Source organism: Diuraphis noxia, unplaced genomic scaffold (genome assembly GCF_037042655.1).
Source record: "Diuraphis noxia isolate RWA-SAM2 unplaced genomic scaffold, SU_Dnox_SAM2 contig0004, whole genome shotgun sequence".
Classification (NCBI taxonomy): Eukaryota; Metazoa; Arthropoda; class Insecta; order Hemiptera; family Aphididae; genus Diuraphis; species Diuraphis noxia.
In genome coordinates this window covers 52713470-52733756 of record NW_028301714.1, presented here as the reverse complement: position 1 = coordinate 52733756, position 20287 = coordinate 52713470, and the positions used below count along the sequence as shown (strand labels likewise).

The 20287-nt window shown below is 27.7% G+C and overlaps 2 protein-coding genes across 5 annotated transcripts; one reads left to right on the top strand and one right to left on the bottom strand.

Annotated features, from left to right (window-relative positions):
• Window positions 1-788: 788 nt before the first annotated feature.
• LOC107163333 (transmembrane protein 47) lies at window positions 789-8970 on the bottom strand. Of its 3 annotated transcripts, none has more exons than XM_015510702.2 (6): window positions 8686-8970; window positions 6089-6164; window positions 2879-3068; window positions 2666-2815; window positions 2527-2589; window positions 789-2459 (listed from the first exon to the last, which is right to left on the bottom strand). In XM_015510702.2, the coding sequence occupies exons 2-6, from the start codon at window positions 6137-6139 to the stop codon at window positions 2311-2313; spliced, it is 603 nt and encodes a 200-aa protein (XP_015366188.1). In that variant the 5' UTR covers window positions 6140-6164; window positions 8686-8970; the 3' UTR covers window positions 789-2310. The 3 variants fall into 3 exon arrangements, with proteins under 3 accessions (XP_015366188.1, XP_015366189.1, XP_015366190.1); XM_015510703.2 differs by having other exon boundaries at window positions 6089-6161; XM_015510704.2 differs by lacking the exons at window positions 6089-6164; window positions 8686-8970 and adding an exon at window positions 3780-4419.
• gprs (speckle type BTB/POZ protein) lies at window positions 4678-18655 on the top strand. 2 transcript variants are annotated; one of them, XM_015510700.2, is made up of 8 exons: window positions 4678-5169; window positions 10631-10835; window positions 14091-14235; window positions 14447-14564; window positions 14823-14980; window positions 15059-15190; window positions 15449-15634; window positions 15728-18655. In XM_015510700.2, exons 2-8 carry the CDS (start codon window positions 10645-10647, stop codon window positions 15932-15934), a joined length of 1137 nt encoding a protein of 378 aa, XP_015366186.1. In that variant the 5' UTR covers window positions 4678-5169; window positions 10631-10644; the 3' UTR covers window positions 15935-18655. The 2 variants fall into 2 exon arrangements, with proteins under 2 accessions (XP_015366186.1, XP_015366187.1); XM_015510701.2 differs by having other exon boundaries at window positions 4681-5169; window positions 15732-18655.
• Window positions 18656-20287: the final 1632 nt, after the last annotated feature.

The following is a 20287-nucleotide window of genomic DNA, read 5'->3' as shown; positions in this document are numbered from 1 at the left end:
TGACACTGTGATCATTCAATTTTCCCTTCAACGGAATGTCCTAACACAAAATAGGCAATTATTTGGACTGGAAAAGTGGAAACAATTATACTCTTATAATCATATACCAGTCCACATTATTTTAGTACATGGTGAAAACATTATCAGCCTCCCCTCTTCAAAAAAAAAAAAGTAAAAATTCTTGTTACGCCACTACAATAGCTTAAAATTAATTTAAATAAGTATTTTGAAAATATCATTCTGTTTAGTAATGTATAGTCATACATACATACCATATACATAAATATTTCAAGTCTAGCGAATATATTTTAACCAAAACTTTAAATATTTATTTTCATATTCAATTTTGTTAGAATTTAAAATTCAATTTCCAAACAAAAATTTGTACTTTTGTGTTTTGTATTTATTTGATTTTTAGTTTTCACTGTTTTATATTTGAGTAAATTACATGGCTAGGTATCATTAAAACTCTTTGTAAATCAATTCTTGGTAAGTCCTATGATATCCACTATCCAGTCCATACCCTGATTAAAAGTAAATTATCAGGCAGACCGGCTGCCTGTCTTAATATCCTGATCGGTTTAATCAAATTTAACCGGGCTAGTAATAGCCCCAATTAAGTAGGGTATGGCTACCACATACCCTACATCATCCGAACCCCAAATCCACTCTATCAAATTATTAGTGATTTGAATAGTAGTTAAATTACCATTTTATTTATATTACAATACGCTAACAAAATTACCTAAGAAATTATAACTTAAACTATAATTAATCAAAGGTATGAATAAAAATTTCAATTAAATGTTATATTTATTTTAATACTTATAACAATCATTTGGAAGAAAAATGCAATTGTGTACATTATAAGAAAGAATATATGTCCTACAAATATTATTCAATAAATTATTTGACACAGCTAATTTAGTAAATGAAAACAAAAATAAATTTTCCTACAATTATATATATAATAGAATTATAGCAAATAAATTGTAACAAAATGTGCAAATAACAGAAAATACATTTAAAGGAAGAGATATATTAGGATGGACGGCTGATCTGTAAATCTTAAGGGTAAAATAAATTAGGAGCACTATAAAAACAGCTCATTTTAAAGATATGTAGTTTTAACAAAGGTCCTTAATATATATAATTAAAAATAATTTTAAATAATAGCATATTATGTTGGAGATTATCATTTATCATGAATATAAAATTATTTTTATACATACACTAATATAAAATCTATTTTGTGTCACTAATTCATATTTAATTAAATTATAATAATAGGCAAGAATACAATAATATATTAATAAAATACTTTGTATAAAAAAATCAACGGGAAAATAAACACTGGTAAATATATAACGGGATAGTCTTTAACAAGGTTAGGGTGACAACATACTATATACAATCAACAAAATATAGAAATTATATGCATATAGGAATGTCAATTATACAAGAAGTTTTTCTTTAATTTTTTTGTTCTTTGGCAGGGTCGACTCTCTTTGGCTACTGCTTGTGTAATATACAAGCCGGAACATAGTATGACATACAAAATATTTTAATATTTACATTTGTTTTTGCTACTCCTAGATTTAAATATTTTAACAATAGATAATAATTATAGATATGAACATGTTATTACTTATTACACTTGATCAGATAGTACATTATAAAAGAACTCGTGTTACACAAAATTAGTATTCTTTTTACATGGTGTTATTGGTATGATTACTAATAACTATAGTACAATTAAAATTAGACAATTTTTAAACTTGATTCATTAATAGAAATTATAAAAGGTCAAACTCATTGCTAATTTGTTACAATGAGAAATGCTTTAATATTTAAGTGTAATTTTGTGATACTCATAAACAATAATGTTAATAATTTGAATACAACAGACTACCACAATCACATGTTAATAATTATTAAGTTAGTATAAAAATCTATCTTAACTATTCACTTGATATACAAAAATCTCAAGTTATTATGGTTAAAACATGATAAAAATTCATCATTCAGCTATCTATAAAAAAAATAACCTAATGCTAATTTGATTATGATTACGGAAAGTATCTGTTACAATTTTATTTAGTATAATGTGCGCAAAGCAAATATTCCCCCACCAGAATAGTTATTTACTGTCAAAAACCAATTATGTAAGATGATTTTTGACATGTATGACGTGTTAGTTAGTAGATCATGGTAATGACTGTCTTATCATAAAAACAATAAGAACACCCTGCCCGTCGTCCGACCAACGGAAGGTCACTAAAGTACTACGTCAGGCAGGGGTGCCGCACACTAGGCGGACGATGTCACTTTACGTTCTTTATAGTAGATTTCTTCAGATTCTTTGTTGCATAACAACAATACAACAGCACCAAATAAAAATATTCCAGCACCCCATCCTACGCCGTAGGCCCATCCAAACTCCCACACAGTACGGTTTCCTAAAATTTTTTTATACAAATTAAAGTTAAATCAACAGACAACAGTTATTATAATTCTACAATTTACCTAAATTTAATTCAGCCGCAAAACATACCGGATACACAATCAATGCTATCAATAAGGACAATACTGTAAACAAAACATACTAGAGTTAATAACAATGGTTTGTGAGAAACAATGATTAAGATTATTAAGGTATACATACATGCAAGTAGCATAACGTAAACAGCTACTCTGTAGAATTTGTATTTGGTCCGTTGATCTTTGCTTCTCAACCCAAGCCCCGTTAAAAGAGTAGCTACTATGTCTGTGACTAACGTAACGATACACAAAGCTGCAGCTACTCTTATATATCCTATATTATTACAAACAATTAGTTAAAATTGAATATGTGAACAAAATGAAATCTGATACATACCAACTTCACGTGTTGGATAACAATCTGGACCGTTGTCAGGCACATTAAATGGTAATGGTGTAGGAGCATTAACCGCAATGCAATGAGAAAACAAACCTTGACGCCAACCGGCTGACAATAACCAATCAGTGGACGTCAATGTCAGTAGCATCAGAACAATTACAATTAGACCACATATCAAAGCAATCACCTATGAACACAAAACATATTATTAATTATTTAAATCTTATAATCGAACAATCAAGATGTAATACTATAAAAGTTATTATTATTTTTTTTTTTTAATGAAATATAAAATGTTAAAATAGCTAGATTTATAAAAAAAAGCTAATAAAAAAAATTTAAAAAAAATTAAATGTTAAATAAATATTATTTTTAACATTAAAACATATCTTTTGGACAAATATATTATTTACTTAACACATAAGTATTTGGTTTTTAATTTGTAGTTGTAAATTACAATTAACATTATCTAAATTAAAAAAAAATAAAATATTTAAACCTTAAAAAATAATTAGTAAAAAAATTCAATATCCATTATCATCAGGAACAAAATATGTTCCTACCTATATGGTTATATTATTCTTTAATAAACTAAGTTTAATTTTAATATCTCATAGCTCATAAGACATTATTTTACAACAGTATTGTAATGACTCATTAAATGAGCGAATTAAAAACTATATTTTCATTTGTGAGTTTTTAAATCATTAACTGATCCTATAGACAACCATCTTACTCTTTTGGTCTTGTTGACAGGAGAAACTGTTACCCTCGTCCACCTAAACCCACCATCACTTTTTATGTATTTTACCTAAACCTAACTACCGATCATAACTGCAGATAGTACTTTAAATGCAAATATAAGTAGCTCTGCCTGCCTTTAATACTTCTTCCTAACCTGAGTACTGTAACCCTTGTCAGACTGCATCGACCTGCCGTGCCAGTCTTCTGTTTCTGCAGCCGTCGCTGTCGCCGGATGAAGCGACAGTTCCTGGCGCCGTTGCCACGTAGTATCCACGGCCGTTCGTGACAGAGTCAGCTTGCCGCCGTATTGCGGGCCCGTCTTGAATACGCGTTTCCGGGCAAAATGCCCAGAGAAATTTGTTCGATCGTAAGATGTATTTATACACACACGCGAGCGTGTTAAATATAACGTGCGTATTCAGATAGAGAGGACTATACTATTAAATATACCTAAGTCCAGGCGTAAAGACTAAAGAGACAAAGAATAAAAACTATGGTAGGTATATTATAATTTATAAGATGCGCGTGACAATATTATTCCGTAAGCACGTGAGCAATAACAACGATCAGGAAAATACAACAAAACGTATTTGTATATATTTTGAGAACAAATTGAATTTGTGATGCCGCGTTCGGTATCTGTATATAAAATTATCAACGGAAGTTCGATTTTTCTATGGGACTCTACCTTTTATTCGGAACGTCAATAAATACACTCGCGAGAATATACGTAGACGTGCGCACACACACACACACACACACACACGTACAATAACACACAGTATAATATTGTTCCTTTCTGCGCGGATCTAGGCGGTTGGCAGTTGGCACGCGCACGCTCGAGAGTTTACCCACCCTTAACTCGCAGATTGCATTTAGCAGCGATTTGGGAGTAGAAGAATCCATTTCGACCAACGACGACACGGATGGGGGTTCGATCGATGAGACGGGCCACCGAACGCGCCGCCGCGATGACTATACACACGACCGCTAAGGGTGGTTACTGGTTATTACCTTAAATATATATATATATATATAGGCGATAATAATAATACACGTATATGTATGTCTATGTTGTTCTTTATTATAATATTTATAAAAACTTTACAGCCTACGCGTTGCAACGTTACCGTGCCCCATATTGCCATCCGCAAAGTTTGAGATAAACATAATATTTTCACTCGCATATCTCTTCCAATGTCCAATCTCTCAATAATATAAAATTCAACCATCACGCCCCCCCGCGACTATTTAGAGCAACTCCATAAAGTTTAACGTAAATTTGTGATTTTTTCCCTCCCGCACACCATACCATATCTATATTTTATATTATATTCGCTACACCCGTTACGCAATTACCATCCATACACCACTGACGAAACGAACTAAGACGAATGCACATCGCGTACATAGAATAATATTATAAATTTTTATTTATTGATTCTTGCAACATCATAAACAGCATTATATAAGAAAATTCATACGATATCGACGACTGCAACAAGAACGATATAATATTATAGACGGAAATAAATTGGTTCAAAGTCAGTATTACCACTATTTTAATTAGTATATTATACAATTTATTATTATTAGTAGTAGCAGTAGTAGTAGTAGTAGTAATATATATCTCTTTATATTATTATATCATAATTCCAAATACTATGTACGAAAATTCGGGAAACTTATCAAATTTTTCGGAGACACCATGGTCAGTGAGCTGTGACGGACAATTCACAAGTGGTTGCCTATTCACCCCCTTACAATACAATAAGCTATATTTTAAGGGATTTTGTATAGGCAACTACTAGTGAAATTGTTCGCAATTCTAACACCTACATTAACTTAAAGTTTATCGTATTGTCGTACACAGTATTTGTATATATGCACGTTATTTTATTTAGAATACCATACGAACAAAATATTTGTCTGTACACGAGCCTTATGATTTATGGAACTTTTAATGCATCTAATGTCATATTCTTGACAGAAATATTAAATAATATTCATATTTATTTAATTAAGTAAATTGTCAATACAGATATCCATAGGCGTGTGCAAACCTGCATTTTAGATAGTATCAATTACAATACTCATGGGCCCCCTTCTAAAAAGTCAAGTAAATTATAATGAATATTTAGATATTAATAATAATTTATCACATGTTATAAAAAAAACTAAATTGTATGTAGTTACAACAGTTAAAACAGGCCCAGGCTCAGGTGCTTAACTTTAAAGGCTTTAATAACAAAATATAAAGAGGTGACCAGGCATATCTTGTGCTGTGGCGCTGTGCACACAGTAATTAGTCATACTGTAAAAACTACACTAAAATTCTTAGCTAATAATAACTAAACAGTAAACATTTACATCCACATATGAGTTAATAATCTTTTTGATTAAAAAAAAATTGTATTTAACCAGCATAGAATTAATAAGCATCGATAATAAAAAATAGCTTACTTTTAAAGGTCTAGTGATAGTAATAGTTTCAACTGTAGTTGATTGTGACATTTTATTTGTTCAAATTTGATAACTGCTGAAAAAGATATAAATATAAATAAAAACAATATTTGAAGAAACTAAATTGAGTTTAGGTATAAATTAAAAACTAGTTTTAAAATATTTTGTAGGAATTATTAGCACAAATTTGAAATCTCAGAAGTACTAAAAGAAAAAATTTTATGACTTTTATGAAGTATGCAGCTTATAATATACCTAAATAGTCAAAAATATAATTTATTGGAAAACAATAGTTAATCGGACATATCCCACCATTTAGTATTTAAAAAAAAAAATGTTATTAGCCTATAAGCAGAAATTCTGCTATTAAAAGCAGATATTCTATTCGTTTTAAATAATGCAAATTGTCATAAATACCAATACTCTAAAAGGGATTGTTCTAGAAACTAACACTTTTTAATTTACTATTGGTTACTTTTTGCGAAGATTGGCATCACTAAAATTAAAATAATTATGTTTTTTTTTTAAATTATTCTTTGCTAATTTTGTGTGGTAAGATTTTGGGCCCCCTCCCTAGAATTCAATCAAATATTTACCTATAGTAGTCTTTATAATGAGAAATGCTGTTTATTTTAAATAAAACTTCACTTATGGGTTGTCTTCAGCTAACAAATGTACAACACAGCAAAAAATGTTTTGCACAGGACATATTTACTTTCTTTGTATTCATAGTAGAATTACTAGAATTACTGAAATTCCTAACACATAGGGAAGAACTTTATATGTGACTTAGCATTTTTGTTTTTGATAGCATTAACCAATAATTTTTAATAATTAAATGAAATAAACGAATAAAAACTTAAGTTCTAAAACTGATATCTTTAATTGTATTTATAATATAACATAGATTTTTATCTTTTCTTCACTACGCGTTATGCAATTTTAGTAATTCTACTGAAATATATAGGGAGGAGCAATAGAACTGGTGGTTAGAGGTCCCCACTTTTGTATATAAAACTGCTATGTTACCATAGTGGTGAATAAACGATACAGGAACGGGTGGCAATATTGTGATGAACAGTTCCCACCCATTCTTGGTTTTTGAACAGGGGAAAAAAAAGCACTACTGGTTCTTGCTACAGCCCTGTGAGGGAGTAAGTTGTCCATGCAAAACAGTTTTGTGTATGTTGTGCGTTTGTAAGATGGAGACGGAGACAAAACATGTGGGTGTAGAATCTTCTTCATGTTGCAATGTTACAAAACTTTAAATAGCCCAAAAATATATTTTTTTATATAAGTTTCAATGTATGGTTATAAAAATAAAAAAATAAAAATATTTATGAAAAAAGTAAAAACAAATAATATTTAGTAATTAATATAAAATAAAATCGAAACAAGAAGTTTGGGTAATTGTCCAACACAGAAAAATTATTGATCCAAATTATATAATGTTCATTACCTATATAATCTATAAAATGGTAAAAAACTTAGTATCTTATAATTCTTATATACCGTTCATTAATTGCTCCAATTAATTGTCAAAAAACATAAACGGAATAAACGGATTTAATATCTTTTGTCATTTTGTATCATAAATAAAATATGAAGAAATAACTGTAAATAATGGCTTTTGTCGCTGATGTTTTTAACAATAAAAAAAAAAATTAAAAAAATATGAAGTGAGGACAGGTGTGGCGTGAGGTCTGGCCGCACTCACTAATGTATACTGCGGTAACAAATCTTCACTCCATATAGAAATGTGTTTATAAAACTAACTGTAAGTAACTCCAAACAAAATGCTCAAGGCCATAGTAACTTCAGCTTTATAATAAAACTTTAAAAAAATTGTATACAATGTTTTATGCAATTAATACAAATGATGAAAATTAAATTGTATTCAAACAAATAATTTGTTTTGATTTGTAAATTATATATATCAGTTCATTTAATTTTTTTACTTGGTAGGGGAGATGAATTAATTTACACTTTATTTGTAAATTGTAAATCATAAATATTTGGTAGGTTAATATTTTCAATAATTGGAATATTTCCTTTGCACTCTGCAGTTTGCCTGTTAATTGTATGGTACTAAAATATACCACTGATAAGAAACCAGCTACTGTAATTAAAATGTTGTAAACACTTGTTGGTCACTAATTGCTATTTATTTATTACATAAAATGAATAAATGTTAAACTTTATAAAAACATTCCACCTTGTCGTAACATTAAATCCTACGTACTTAACATAATTTTTATATAAACCTATTAATCCACTAAATAAAAAAATAAATAATAATTAGACATGGTTATAAAAAAACAAATACTTAAAATTATGAAAATTAGATAGATACTTATAAAGCATTTACTTTACTCAGACATAGATTATTGGTTATTCCATTCAGTCCTAGGTACCAGAAGGTATTAGACAAGGCATAATAAGATAACTTTACACAAAATAGGTAAATCTAAAAATGATATTATTATTTACAAATGACAAAAACATAATCAATGCATTTAAATATTGACCTAATTTTCGGCGTTCTAAATAATATATTGATTATTGATATATTATATTATTATAAGACCAATACTTACACCTCTTGAAGACTATAGTCAAATAGAAATATGGTATTCTGTACATTCACATAGTATGATAATATTCGTACTGTAATATTTTACACCCCAAATCCTGAAATAAATTAAGTGACGCAAATAACAACATAAACGCTACACTAAATAATCAAAATAAAGATTAAAGACTGTGGCAACTGGCCGAGAGGAACTGATTAATATCTAAATAATGATTGTTTTTTTCCGTGATTGTGATAGTGTCCAATTTTCAGTGTTGATCATAATATTATGATTCATAATATCAACTATAACACTGTTATATTATCATAGGATAATAGGTACTGAGTAAAAAACCAAGTGGCCAGTGGGTATAAAATATTGTAAATAAAAAATATATACTATCACTTGTTTAGTTGTTTATTATAAGCAATCAGTCTGACCATATGATAATTTTGAAATATCTACGAATAAAATTAAAATGATAAATAAAAAGTTAACTGCCATAAGTGCTATAATTATTTTATTACATAGTAGTGATAGTAGCTAAGTAGCTTTAACCATAGACGGTAATAGGAGGTGGTTTAGGGGAAGCTTAGTCAAAAATATTTAGTTTTTAGTTGTGCGTGATCGACCCCCCCCCCCTTACCATCACATTGATGCTAAAAATTTCAATAAAAACATATTTTGTTCTGTAATGAAAGTTTAAAACGTTAAAAATTAACTTTTTAATTGTGAGCGATCTGAAGGTTAGGTTAGGTGTTTATTCTGTAGTACTTTTTAAATGCAATTATTACTAATTTATTTAGTGTGTAACATTTAAAGATTCAAATAGATTAATGGTATGTGGTGGATCATAGAGTGGAACCAAAAATTATATTTTCCAAGTTATTCTTAAATTGACGAATTTTTCACTTTGAATGCTTATAAAAAATACCTTGTAATCAATTTTAAAGCTTTTTGACCAAGGACACATTTTTTTGTAAATTATGCCATGCCTATCATATGCTAACATAAACACTATGGATATTTTAAAAATCTGTGGTTATTCGTTTTCAATAATATCTAAATATTTTGTTGAAAACTTAAATCCGTAAAAATTCACGTTTTCGGAAAACGGGTTTCCCAAACAAAATATTTAATAACATATTAAAAAATAATAATAACTAACAACATATTACATTTTTGTGTTGTTAGCTTTTATACTTTAGAAGTGAATTTACCCAAATTATTAAACTAGAAGGTAAGAAAAATATATCTGTGTTTGTATGTGTTGGTATTTTACAAAATTTTAATTAGCTCATTACTCATCTTATAAAGTTATAACCAAAATATAATGATCGTCTTATAATACTTAAGTTACTTAAAAATCATCGGTCAATTAACATTTAAAGTACATTTTTTTTAACCATAACCTACCCCTATATGCTAATATTTACATTGATTAAGAATTTAAAACTGTGGTACCTATTACTTGCTATCCTCTATTATACATTGGTTGTGAATAGAATGACAATTTTATAAAATATTAGCTATGCTAAATTTAATATAGTAAAAATAAAACATAAACCTTTTTATCATAGAATACAACTGTATAAAATATAAGTACCTACTTTTTTTGTCCATACTTAAGAATGAGGCTTAATTTAATTTTAGTGTGGGCCACACACCCACACCAATGTTTGAATAATCCCCGTATAGTGATAGATACCTACCAATCGAAGTGAATACCACTTTCATAGATTTATACTGATGTTAAAGTGACATAAACAAAAATAGTCCACTGATTAATAATCATTAGCATCAGTAATTACTTAAATAAGTTATATAAATTATAATATCAACAATATTAAATGAATTTGGCCCATTTGGATGGAGAGTGGCCCAGTGGGCTGAGACAAGTTTAAAACTATTACAGTTGTTGTTTATTTTATTGTATAAATCAAATTATTAGTTTTTAAATATCTTATAGGTATGTGGTAAATAATGAGACTACAAGGAGACATGGAATCAACCGATGACGAGCTTGACCAGAGTGTGTTCGAAAACAAAAATGGCTTAGCTGACGATATGGCGTTCCTGGCCAGTATGCCCGAATTATGTGATGTAACTTTTTTGGTCGGTGATACAAGAGAACCAGTATGTGCTGTGAAAGCTGTCTTAGCTGCAAGGAGTCGGTAAGATATTTATGTTTTTAACTATTTTTTGTCCTTAATAGTGTTTAAAATAAATATGGATACTATAGGTATTAATATAAAAAATTGCATTACAATTTTATAACAATATAGAATATTTAAATTATGGTTGTTCAAGCAGAACTATGAGAATCTAATTTCAAAATATTTTGAATACCACATGGTATTGATATTGGAAATTTATTAAATTTACGTGTTATACTACTAACATAATAATTATATTAAATATTTTAAATATTTTGTGGAAGTATAGGTATTTGTTAGACTTTATATTAATACAATGGCATATAATAAAATTTTGATCAAACGATATCCATTAATACGCTTATAGGTATAGGTGACAGAAATGCTGAATCTTATCTCTTTACGACCACATGGCACATAGTACATTAGTACATTAAAAACAATATAATATTATAGTGTGTACTATAATAGTAACAATAATTATCATCCTAACCAGCTAACCAACAATAATAACTATTTTTTTATAACAATATATGCAATCTACTATATACAGCAGGGTGTAGGGTTTAATTTTAGTTCTATTAACTCTGTATGTTATACATTAAGTATTAAGTCAAGTCAAGGCCTAACTGGCCTAAATTGTATTTTGGCCAATGCATTTAATATTTTAATAAAATATCCCATAGACATAATCACATACACCATAATATATAGTCTATAATTAAAACGTATGTTTAGGGACTGGATTTAAATGCCATTTAAATTATCAAAAAGTGATTTTAAAAATACCAAAATAAGCATTTTAACTACAACTTACTGTAGATAGATTAATGAACAATTAATTCAAATCCTAGCCTATGTATGATATAACGAGTAGAAAATATTGAGTCTTTAACAATACAACATTAAAATGATTACGTAAGCTTCTAAGTATACCAATAGAATAGAGATCAAAACAACAACATCCTACTAACAAAATAATACACCATGTTTAATACTTTAATAATAGCTTTTTAATTATTTCACAACGCGTAAACACAAAATAATAAGATTCCAAGAATTATTATCTTGATCTTGTTTATAAAACTCGGGGGTGTTTTTAGCAGTGATTGTAAGAATTTTAAGTAAATATCATTTTTTTCTAGGTATTAATGTATTATTCATATATAAAATATAATATATGGAAACACGTGCACACCAAATACACAGATTGTTAAATCGACTAAGTAAACTATCTATAAAAAATGTTGATAAATTTATATTTTTTAATTTATATTATTATATCATATTATTTTCAGTATTTGGTGTTTGATATTTTAATTACCGAAAACATTACAGTATTTATATTTTAATTTTATACGTGACCTAAAGCCTAAAAATAATTATTAATGGACATGTTTGAGCAATAATAACCGTATCTTCTATTTGTTTAAAATTTTAAATAAGCCTTCAGTTCCAGAAGTAATTAACTGTACAATAATCAATTAAATTTGTATATAAAATTAATAATTATTATATAATAAATAATTACACTTCAGGGTTTCTAGTTAAAAGTAAAAATTAATAAAGATTGTTATAAAAAAATATATATTTCTTAATTTCTTATAGTCTGGACTCTGGAAATTGATTAAATATTTATATTATATTATATTATATTAATATATTATGTAGATCTATTCAATGTTCTGGGCTAAAATAAGCCGTACTTAGGTGCAGTGAAGTAGATTTTTTAGTGTTATTTTTTGTCAATTTGTAATAAATTTAATTATAAGGAAGCGTTTTTAAAAGTTTTACTTTTTTAAAATACATCATTGATGATGAAAAGATAAATAAATATAAAGCATGTACAAAGTATTATGAAATTTGAATTATAAATTAAATTATAAAAAATTATAAAAATAATAAAATAAAAATCAAGGTTAATACATGATAATTAAACAATTAAAACATTCATTAATGTACAGTTAATTATTTCACTGTTTCCTAATATCGTCTAACTGAATTCCCAAAATCCGGAGTATTTATTTTTCCTTAGATATTATTTTTATTTTTATATTTGCCTTATATTAAACACCTAATATTAGGTTAGGTTTAATATTATTAAAGGTATTACACCATACATTCATGCACGTCAATAACATTTTAAGTTCGTGTATCTACATTACCATCAAAATTTTAGGAAACGTAATATTTTATTTTGGGGATTTTTATTCAGATTACCGAGGGTTCTATCCTTTAGTATGGAAAATAAGAACTATCGATATATTTGTTATGATTAGTGTTTATCCTTTTATCAAAAAAATCATAACCTTCTTCTATTTCTAGAAGAAAAAAATTATGGTTGTTTATCCAAGTAACATAAATTTAAATATTATACGGATTTCTTAACTTATTTAAATCTGCTTCTTTTGTGATTGCCGTATGTTCTTTATGGAAAAAAGAAAAATACATAAATTCCTGACAATCATTTATATCATAACACAATAAATTAATAAAATTAATGCAAATTTAGTCTCACACTATAACTTTACTATGGAACGTACGAGTAATTATGTTGTAACGTAATACATGAATTCTGAATGCATGAACCACTGGCGAAGACGAGCATATTTTCAGCAATGTATACTACGCCAATATATGTTCCTTGTTATATACTTGAAATTCCATAATGAAATAATTATATTTTCTTATGTGTATTTTATTTATTTTTAACATAAGAAATGTGATATCACAAATCGTTACAAAATCGCATTGATCTTTAAATCATTGTGCTTAATATTACAACCATAATATTCTATCCAATTAAACAATAGACAAATTGATATTATACAATTTGTAATTTAATAATAAAACAAAATATTAAAAGATTTAAGTTATCTGTAAGACAAAATAAATTAGAAATAATGTACAAAAGGTGCGTTAACAATGTTCAAGATAAATGAAAAATTGAATTATGCATGGCCGTATAATGCCGTATGGTCGTATGGATATCATATTACAAATTAATGATTTTTCTAAGTTATAAGGTGTAAGAGATTTTATATTTTTATCTGAAGTAAGGTCATAAACCCCACTTCCACTACCTTGTCTATTCTTATATATACATATATACGACCTTATCCTTACATTACTTGTAGTATAATATTCATTAATGAAAATTATACAGATTGCATATATATATTCTAATAAAAGTATTATATTTAATATAAAATAGGTTTTGAAATTGTTTTTTAATATCATAAACATATTATTCATCAAATATTGTGCTTTTAGAGTATTTCATAAAATGTTATACCAGCCACCGAGCCCTCAAAGAAAAAAAGAAGTTTTACCTAAAGAAACCACAAAACTAAGACGGCCTACTTTTCTAAAACGAAGCAGTGAACCGCTTCTCAATGTCAAAAATGCCAATACACAAGTATGATGATGATTTATTGTTTGATTTTAGTTAGTTATAGGCACCTACCTATTAAAATATGACAAATAATAGATTATGCTAAATCTCAGTTTTATGACAATACTCAATTATGTTTAAACGTCAATTGAGGAAAATAGATTTGATTCCATAAAAAATTATCAATGAGATATTGAGTTTTATTTTTTATTTTAACATAATACGTATTATTTAGACTCAATCCAATCAACATCAAACAGTCGTAGTTGATGAATTCGAACCAGACGTATTCCGCCAACTCATTGAATACATACATACTGGTTGTGTAACTTTGCAACCCAGAACTTTATTGGGTGAGTGAAGTCAAATACGCATAATAATAACCTATATCCTCAGGTATTTTTTGAACACATTTAAGCGCTTATTATATATTTAATTACACCCATTTAAATTTTAAAAATACATTATTTTATATTTAACACGAGCGCTTTAATTTATACTGATGCACAAACTTTCACTGTTATACCATATATGATATAATAGGTCATAAGTGTATTTTAAAAACAGTTTCTAAAATAAATTGAATTTTTGATAATATCTTGTATGTTTAGGAGTACTAAATGCAGCAGATTATTATGGCCTGGAAGATCTACGGAAGGCATGCACAGGTTTCGTCCAGTGCTGTATAAATGTGGACACGGTCTGTGCCTTACTGTCATCAGCAGAGCGGTATATTCAATACAAATGTACTAAAAGTCTTGTTCAGAAGGTAATTTATTATATTTCTCTTGTAAAATATGGTTCACTTCATTTGAAAAACACGATTTTCAACGCAAACGTTAAATAGGTTTTGGAGTTTGTTGACGAACATGGAAACGAAGTGTTAAACCTCGGATCATTCGCTCTATTACCACTACACGTGGTCCGGTTGATATTAAGCAGAGATGAACTGAAAGCAGACGAATTCACTAAATTCCAGGTACCTTATGTAGACATGCAACTTATATCATATAAACATGAGTACAGTGGAACATCGATAAATCGAATCGGTTGGGGAAATGGGGACGAAAATAAAATTCGAGTTATAGAAAATTCGACTTCCGGAAGTTTACGCACATTATGTATTGTAACGCAGGAGCCTTCCTTCGAGTTATCGAAAATCCGACTTATAAATAGAAGTTCCACTGTATTTTTCATTCGAGATTATCATTAACCCCAAATAAATTGTGTTATTAAGGCTGCACTTATGTGGACAATGAAATACGGGGATACAAATTCAAATGTTGACTGGAAAGAAGTTTTTGTGGAAAATTTCATGTCGTCCATTCAATACCACAAAATACCGGCTAATGTATTGATGAACGAAGTGGAACCTTTAAAACTGGTTCCATACGAAGTGATCATGACATCATTAGCGTATCAGGTGCGCAACAAATTTCAATAAAATATGATTATTGGAGTACCTAATCAAGTTCTATTGGTTTGTGAATAAGTGCTCATGATGTTATTGTTCTAGGCAGACCCCTCCTGTGTCGATCCCGACAAATTGAAGAGGGCCTTGAGAATGGGTAACTATCATGGACTGATGGGCATCAGTAGTACAATTGGCACCGTAACGGCTGAAAGAACCATGTCGGTGCAGAGTTCGGGCACACATCATGGTTCCAGCTCGACTATTAGCTCCATTGGATCTAGCGATCTAGTTGGTTCTGACAAAACTTGATCCGAGAGAACTCCAAGTTCATAGGCGTGCGCATTAGCCTTAACCTTGGTTTTATTTAAACAAAAACTTCCATTTAGTTATTAATTGAATATTGCGTCTAATTAATTACCTATAAATTATAATTATTAAATTCTTATTGACATTAAACAATCAGATTTATTCTAATAAAAAGACTGTGATGGTTACTAAAATGAATTTTACTTGAAAACAACAATATCATAATATTATATATATAAAATTATTACTATTAAATTAAAAACAAAATTATTATTAAGGACCAATTATAATCTAAAGTTACCTTTAACAATTATGTGAGCATAATACTCGTATATACTAAATATACATTTCAAATCCTTTCCGCGCACGCCTATGCTCAAAAATAAAAGCATTTCAACAAAAATGAATTAACTTGAGATCCATATAAAGTTATATTTAAATGGACGCTAATCTAATTATAAAAATTCAAATAATCACCATAACCAATGAGATGTTTAACTATTTGAATTATTTAATATACATGATACACATTGTACCTACTAGGTATTTATTAGGTATCTTTAAATTATTATAATATTTTTATTCAAATTCAATTTTTTTCTGTTCCTAAATTTTCAACACTTTAATATATTGTTCATGCACAGTTTGTCAATTTACAATAAGATAATTTAGTTTATTTACTATAACTTAAGACTAATATTTCCTGATAGGTATTTACTGCAGGTAAATAATAATATAAAAAATATCCAATATTTCGTTGCAATTTCAGATACTAGATAATCAAATTTGTTAATTCTATTTAATTCGGTTTATAGCTTATGTGATTTATTAAATAAATATATATTATAGAAGAATTTTCCAAAATTGTCCACACGAATTTTAAGACTATTAAAACTTGACGTATAATATTTAAATTTATACTACAGGTTTATTCTTTTAACAGAAAAGTTACTCATTACCTCTAAAAGTATTAATATTGCAAAAATATTTTTTTTTTTACATAATTTTATATAATTACTAAACAAAATGTTTAGTAAACAATTATATTGTCACGATTGAAAAAAAGTTTTCTACTGTTTTGACTGATGTGGAAAGGCACCTAAACATTTTTCCCAAGTAAAATACTGTTCTTTAAAATTTAATTTTTATAATTTTGCTATCCTCAAAACAATATTTTTGTGTAATCGGAAATTAAAAGTGTTCGCTGTCTTTCAAAAAAATAAAACATAAAAAAATTATTATAAAAAAGGTCTGTTTTTCGGACATTTTGTAATGTTTTGACTTTATATTATGTAAAAAAAGTTTTCAAAAGCATCCATACTTTTAAAGATAATGAGTGTTTACTGTTACAAGAATTACCATCCCTTATTATTACAGGTACTCAAATTTATATAATTTCTTAGTAGAATGTAATGAATACAAAAGTTAGTTTTAATTTCATTGGTGTGGTTATACTAGTTATATGTTGGTATTACGAATTTTACATTTACAAAATTATAACTTGAAATATTTATTTTATATTACACGATTTTGCCAAAATTGTATATGTAAAATATATATAATATTTATATTTAATCAAATCTAACAAATAATTTAGGGATTATATATGTGTTGCCTAACCTTTATTTAAATTATTGATGTGTCATTTATTGATGGTAATATTTAATTTGTTTAATAATAATATTGAAATTTAAATATGAATGTTATTATGTATACTTTGTATAGAAATTATAGTCTCACTATTTAAAATCTAATTATTTTAAACTATATTGATATAATAAACGTAATAATAATATACATTAGAGTATAGTTTCTTTAATACAGTTAAGCAATACATTTATATATCTAATAATGGCTGCATCCGAATTGCGTGCGGAAAAAAAGAACTATGTTTGACAACAACCGAATTGCGTGCGCGGTTTTTTCGAGACACAGCCGAATTGCGTGCGTGGTTTCTTCATGACAGAGCTGAATTGCGTGCGCATATTTTATTTAAAGACAACCGGTATCGTAATATCTGTATCTGATATGATAACTATACTCGTATATGGGTATTATCATATGGTATTATGTACTATGCAGGGAATGGGATTTTTCGGCAATAAGATATAAGCTGATAATTTGATAAATAATATTAAACGATCTATATTCTATATGCATCAATTTCAAAATAAAATGTTAACTCGTTTGGAATTTATTGAAATTTTTTGCTACTCATATAAAATATTTCAATATAATCGTTTTTACGAGATACCTAATAATTTTATTGTATTATCACTTGAATTAATATTGTTTTAATAATTTGTATTCGAAGAATAAATGTATTCTTTAATTATTTAGTGTAAATAAATCTGGCACACTGTGCGGCATCAACACTGTATCTCGCACGCAACTCGGCTCTGTCACAGAAAAACCGCGCACGCAACTCAACCCTGTTATGAAAAAACCACGCACGCAATTCGACCCAGAAAACGATTTTCGCACGCAACTCGGAACCGCCGCTAATAATATATATTTACCTATTACTTAATACAATATTTTTATTTGATTTAAACAATTTATTGAAACAACAAAAACTTATTAACCAAATTAACATTTTTACAGGTACTTAATAATAAAGAATTATACTATTATAAAAAATTCATATTTATATGATTGTACATTTGATTATCCTGAGTATAAAATACAATGCATAAGTAATAAAATAATCTTAAAAAGTTAAAAGTTTTATACTTAATTGTTTATGAGATATTGTACATCTGTATTATAAATACTTTATTTGTAACAACTACTTAATACCTAAGAGTTAAGATCAAGTATGTATTCCTATACCTTTGAAAACTATACATAGTGACTGTATATAGTGTATACTGTATAAGTATAAACAATAGCTACCTTTAAAATTGATTCGTTGTTTGATTGAGTATTTGAGTAGATCTACTTTATTATTTTACTGCTTATTTGTCGACAATACTCTACCCACGCTAATTCCACGGATTAAAATATATCTTAATCCGTGAGACCGTGACTCTACCATTTTATCTTTTAAGGAGAAAAGAACCATGAAAAAAAATTAAATTAAGAAAAAACGGTAATTTTTACGTAAAATCGGTTTTTGACAAAATCAATTTTGAATTTTAGTGTTCCTTTAAAACAAATTACCGTAGACCTATCACATATGAAACTTTCTATGAGTATGTATATTAGAATTTGCTATACATTCGTACCATATATAATTTTGACTTATTTTCAGCCGTTTATGGACACTTTCAGTTACCGATATATTGCTACAGTGGTAGATGAAAAATATTAAACATTCATTATCACACATTTTTTTATAAGCATTTAAAGTTCGAATTTTGACAATACGTAAAAAATTACGAAAATTTCCAATTATTACGCGTTAGAAATTCATAAAAAATTATCCATTTAAATTTTAAAACTCTATACAAGATTCAAGATTGTTCGTAAGTTTTTCTACCTTTATCAAATAATAAATGTCTACTGGAAAGTCAAATTTTTACAACAATTGTATTACCTATATATTCACTCGATTTTTCTTGTAATGCTGATATACTTATTTTGTTATTATTCAAAAACGAAGAACTGTAGGAACATGTTTACGACATATGTTTGTTTTATCAATACTTATACCTGAATATTATCAAAACATTTTGATTTTTTTAAATTTTACATATACCCTCGGCAACCAGGGCCTGATTTAATAAAATTAGGGCCAAGTGCACAATCCCCCCCAATGTTGATGATAAAAAAAATTTAATTATATGTTAAAATGTTTAAATATATATCTCAAAACTCATTAAATATTTGTACATTATTCATGTACATAAGTTATGTACATGAAGCGTCACCAACAACGGTTTATCTATAAATACTGTACTCGAAGAAATCTATAAATAGTTATTAGGTATCAAATATTTCCGATGTTCAAATAATTTTCTATTATTATTTTAATATTTTGTGATGGTTACTGATGAGCATTGGGTGTGGAACATAGTGTTATTATAAGAGTCTTATAAAATTATAAGTCTATGGTGTGGAATGATAAAAATAACCAAAATTCGACTGACAATTTAATGATAAAAATATACTGAACTTTGAATTTGGCAGTTGGCAGTTGGTATTACATTTTACAAAATACATTTTTATGGATGAATTAATTTAAAAATAATAATTTTCTACAACTTACGAAGACTAGGGGCCCCCAGAGATTGGGGGTCAAGTGCAAGCGCTCCATCTGCATTTGCGTGAACCAGGTCCTGTCGGCAACATAGGCCATTGGGCTTATAGCGAAATAATTAATTACATATTAATTCTGTCGATACTAAATCTATA